Below are 5,111 nucleotides of genomic sequence, written 5' to 3' on the forward strand. Positions count from 1 at the left end.
ACACCAAAGATGTAAACATGTATCTTTAAATGAAAATTTTAATTTATTAAGTTTTGGGATGAAAACTAATTTGTTTCAAGATTATAAGCTGACTAAAAAAATGTGACCTTTATTATATATTACCGAAATATAATTCTAGTAATTAACACCAGAGATGTAATCATGTAAAGATCAAGCATACACATTCACAAAGACTCACCAAAAAGCAATTAATATATACCAAGTTGGCATCTTTATATTCTACCAATTTGAGCCATGATTTGTTCTTGAAAAAGATAACCATTTAAAAGCTTAACTCATGAAAGTAAACCAACTCCAAGTATATTCTTCTTCACATATATATTATTAAACATACACCATATAAGATTTTAAGTTCAACATCTATAATTATATGTATACATAATACATATACATATATATCAATATATATACTTCTTGTGTGTGATGTGTGTGTGTGTTTATTTAGAAGGTAGAGTAGAAATCTACCAAAGTTCTCATAACCTCAACTTGTGTAGCAAGACACTTAATATAATCAGCAGTTTCATCCAACAACCCGCATGCATCCATGGTAGCAGAACCCGGTACAAGCTTCCTCAGCTTCACTTCTTGACCCGAATCCCCAATCGGGTCGACAAATTCTCTTGTGGATCCTGCATGAACATGACGTGGATGATGACGTGGACGAGTATTTTTAAGATCCACCCTTTTGTTTCTTGCTAGCAACCGTCGATTACGAATCTTTCGTAAAATCACACGGCTCCAAGCTCTTCGTGATCCGGTAACATGAGCCATTGATGCGTAGGCTGCGATCTTGACCCGACGAGATCTTTGGATCTGGGAGTGGTTAAAATTGGATCTTTTTGAGTTTAGGTTGTTTAGATTGCGAAGAAAGCGACACGCGAGGCGGATCTTGAGAGGATTAGGGTTTATGGATGGTGGAGACATGGAATCAAGATTATTAGGGTTGTTGGAAAGGGGGGAAAGAAAGATTTTTGTTCTGACACAAATAGGATGAAGTACAAAAACTTAAGAAAGAAAGAAAGATTGTATGTTGTACTTTGTTTCTGACACAAAATCAACACAGTTAGAGAGAGAGAGAGAGAGAGAGAGAGAGGTGTGAAGAGTATGAAGAAAGTAGAAGAGAGAATATGAGAAATGGGTGGAGAGAAATAAGGAAATGTATGTGTGTGTGAGAAAGAGACTTGGGAATCAATCATTATGGAGTGATATACTATTCATGTTAATAAATAATACCATATAATATGTTTATAAAAAAAGGGAAAGCTAACAAAGTAATACTTAGTAGATGATAATTAACTACTATATAATTTGTTTCTTTTAACGGGAAATTTCTTTTAATCCATATCATCAGTGAATTTTGAATTACTTTTTTAAATCCATATGTTTAAAGGATTTATCTTTGTCATCAGTACTACTCAATTGGTTCCCATATAATTGGTTTAGAAAGTGAAAAATCAATGTTTGCACATAACCGGACTAGTTGAATTAGAAATCGGATACATAATTGGTTCGGTTATGTATATTTTAATCGTTTTAAGTTGAACTGAGTGGTTGCATGTTGGTTAAAATTTATTTTTAGCATGTTTTATTCTTATTTTTGTTAATTTGTAACCTTAGGCATTATATTTTATTTATTTAAGTTTTTAAGATTGTAAATTAGTATCAAACATTAGAATTTAATATTTTGCTATAAATTAGATGCATATATTTTTTCATATAATTTATGAAGCCATCTAGTTGCTAAATTCGTTCCGACCAGTAAATCAATAGCTAAGTTTGGTTCGTAATACAACGGTTTAATGTTCAATAAGGTTCAAAAAACAATTATAAAAACAAAAACATATCTACATTCCAAACAATAATGGTTGGTTTAAGAAAGGAAAAAAAAAGCTAGAAGAGAAAAAAGGGATAAGTTGATGTGTTTAAGTATTATTACTTTTAATTATCTTTTTATAGAAATAGTAAAAAGTATATTTGTCAATTATTATTTTATAAGAAAGACATTATATATTATTTTCTTGATACGTGTTACTCTTTAACAAGTTAATAAGAATAATTTTATGTAATTATTGCACTATACAATAAATTAAGTGTATTTTAATGTTTAAACGTCATACTTTGACAAAACTAAGTAATATGTTATAGCATTAAGTAGTGCACCCTTTTATTGACTATTTATACCATTACCTTTGTTGGTTTAAAGTTATTTTTTTCTTTTAATACAAAAACGATTTAGCATTATTAATATCGTGATAATTGTAGGCACATCTTAAAATTTCATCATATAAAACGATTATTGAAAAAATTGTAATCAAATCAATCAAATGGATGCAAAACGTTAGTTTCTATGTTACATGAAATTCAATGTTTTAATTACATAGAAAAGGGGATGACGTGTACGTGTAACAAGTTGCAAAATGTGTAAATAAAAGGTGATTAAGCTTTTATAATAACATTGGGGGCGCTATGTATTTGTTTGTTATACAATTTAGCGGTATGGACGTATATGAGAATCGTGTAAAATATTTTGTCCGAAACGAAATAGTTGAGAACAAAAATATGACACAAACCTGCAAAATTTATAAGTTTAGAGTTAATATGCATGAATGCATTATGATGAATTTTGAATGGAATTCGTAAACACGTTTAGCTAAACTAATCAATTGGGTTGAGATGTTTATATATATATATATATATATATATATATATATATATAGGGGAGGGTTATCCTAAAAAGAAGTAGTTTCCTAGGAAGACTAGGAATAAATCATAGCCATTGGATCATGTAATTAATGGTTGAGATTTAAAATTATCAATAACCGACATAGTTTCCTAGAATTACTCTTTTATCACTATAACCGACATAGTTCCTAGAATTGTTCTTTCACCATAATTTGTAATGCCAAATGTCAAAAATGTGTTGGTTCTTACCATTCCTAGGAAACTCCTTATTCTTATTTGAACCATTTTATATATATATATATATATATATATATATATATATATATATATATATATATATATATATATATATCTGTGTGTGTGTATATATAAAATTATTAACTACTAAGTTTTTGTACTTTATAGGGTTTGAATCCATGACCTCTTATTTCACACCATAACCGTCTTACCATCCAATTAAAGTAGGAATAACTTATATTTATACTTTTAGGGGGTGTTTGAGATTCTTTATAAAAACTCCTTAAAAAATTTCAATAAGTTAACAAGTTACAAAAGTGTAACTTGTTAATTTTCCCTCTCATATCAGCAACAAGCCAACAATTCTAAACACCATATTACGTTTTAAAAAGTTAGTAAGTTATAACTTGGTGAAAACAAGCAATCCCAATTCCCAAACATCCCCTTAATGTTTTACTACAACAAAATTAAATTTGTTGAGTATTTTATAGTAATATTTGAGGAAAAAGGAATTCTATGATTTTAGTTATAACCTTGTAGTATAAAATTGTAATTTAGATCAATGCATATGCAAAATAAAAAAAATCATTTTTTTTCTGGAACTCGCAAATATAAATGAAAGACGAGATAATATTAAATGAATATTAGTGGACATTAATAATACAGCATTGGTCACGTTCTTTAGGGGTGCAGGGTTCAAATATCTTGATTTACTTCTAAAACAAGCTTGAAAATATCTATCTGGATATTATCCAAAATCAAAAAGGTTGTCACTGTTGCAATTTCAATATATTTGTTTGTTTCTATATTTTAGAACCAAGTAAATATTAATGAAGCATTTTCAAGTCTTTTTTTAAATATAATCGACAAAAGGTTATCGAATTGTAATCGTTAATTATTAACATTGGTAACGACCCAAGGCAATTTGATTTTGATACTGATAATTTTACTTTTATAGTCGATTATAAAATCATATCATATACCCATCGCTACCTAGTATTTAGTATATTTGTTTATGATATTGATAATGTCCTAAAAAATATATTTGTTCAGCAATACTCAGAAACCTATTTTTAATTAAATCTGTCTAAAAACTAATTTAAAATGTTACATACTCAACTACACTATAACTAACATTTAATATTAGTACTTTTGACATTTTAACAATTTCAACATATTAGTTGTAGGGAAAAGATCTAATATAATACCTTAACATATAATAGGTATACCAATTCCTTTTTTTTTCATGAAATCGAACTATGAAATCACATCCCAACATCTTGGAATCGTCAATACATATCCAATAATCATTGGTTCACCGAAAAAAGCAGTCCTGGATGGTTAAGCGATCATTTTTTTTACTTTTTTCACGAAAACCATTTTTGAGCGTTTTAGTTTTTTTGCTGAGCGTTTTAGGGTTTGGTTGAGCGTTTTAGTATTTTTGTTTTTAAGTGTCTCGCGTACCTATCGTACGTTAAAACATTATTGTACAATATCTTTTCCCATTATTTGTAACATTATATATAATATATTAATATATTCGTTTGATATGGGTAATTAAACACAGGTTTGTAGAGTTACCTATCAAACCTGCAAAAAATTTAACGCTAATCTCATATTTTGTTTCGAATTATAACAAAATTGTTGAAAATCTGTTCAAAAACAAGTTTATCCTAAATCAAATATCTATTTAATAATCATTATAAAATTGGATAACTTCGTACAATACATATAGAACATCCAAACTCCCATCAATCATCATGATCCTGCTTGGGTTCTGTCATCTTTAATTATCTTTTTGAGTTAGAATATGTAACATGTGATAATGGAGCAAACAATCCAACCATGATACCTTAGTTAATTAAGTGCATATGAACTTATTAAAAAGGTCATTAGATTTGACATTTTGTTTTAAAAGGCTACCTAATTTAATCACTCAGGGCATAAAGTCCCGTCTCTCACCTACCTTCTAAAGGATAAGAGCTAGAACACGAGTTATAAAAAGTGTGATTTTTGTAAGTAACCACTAACCATGATGTTTAAGCAGCACGATGTTGATTCATGTATTTTAAAAGTTTAATAAGTAACAAGTGGACTTTACAATCCGACCTACTATGATTCAACTTAACTGAGGTAAAAGTTATTAGATATATAATAATTATCTAAGGTTT

The 5,111-nt window shown here is 28.5% G+C and overlaps 1 protein-coding gene across 1 annotated transcript; it reads right to left on the reverse strand.

The window, feature by feature from the left end:
- Nucleotides 1-462: 462 nt before the first annotated feature.
- LOC143542279 (transcription factor IBH1-like) lies at nt 463-792 on the reverse strand. The gene has a single exon (XM_077034906.1). The coding sequence runs from the start codon at nt 790-792 to the stop codon at nt 463-465; it is 330 nt and encodes a 109-aa protein (XP_076891021.1).
- Between the last annotated feature and the right edge of the window lie 4,319 nt (nt 793-5,111).

Source organism: Bidens hawaiensis, unplaced genomic scaffold (genome assembly GCF_021521415.1).
Source record: "Bidens hawaiensis isolate Kalapana, Puna unplaced genomic scaffold, B.hawaiensis_p1.1 tig00012815_1, whole genome shotgun sequence".
Lineage (NCBI taxonomy): Eukaryota > Viridiplantae > Streptophyta > Magnoliopsida > Asterales > Asteraceae > Bidens > Bidens hawaiensis.

Excerpts from the sequence above, each read along its gene's own strand:
- LOC143542279 (XM_077034906.1), bottom strand. The coding sequence starts at position 792 with ATGGCTCATGTTACCGGATCACGAAGAGCTTGGAGCCGTGTGATTTTA.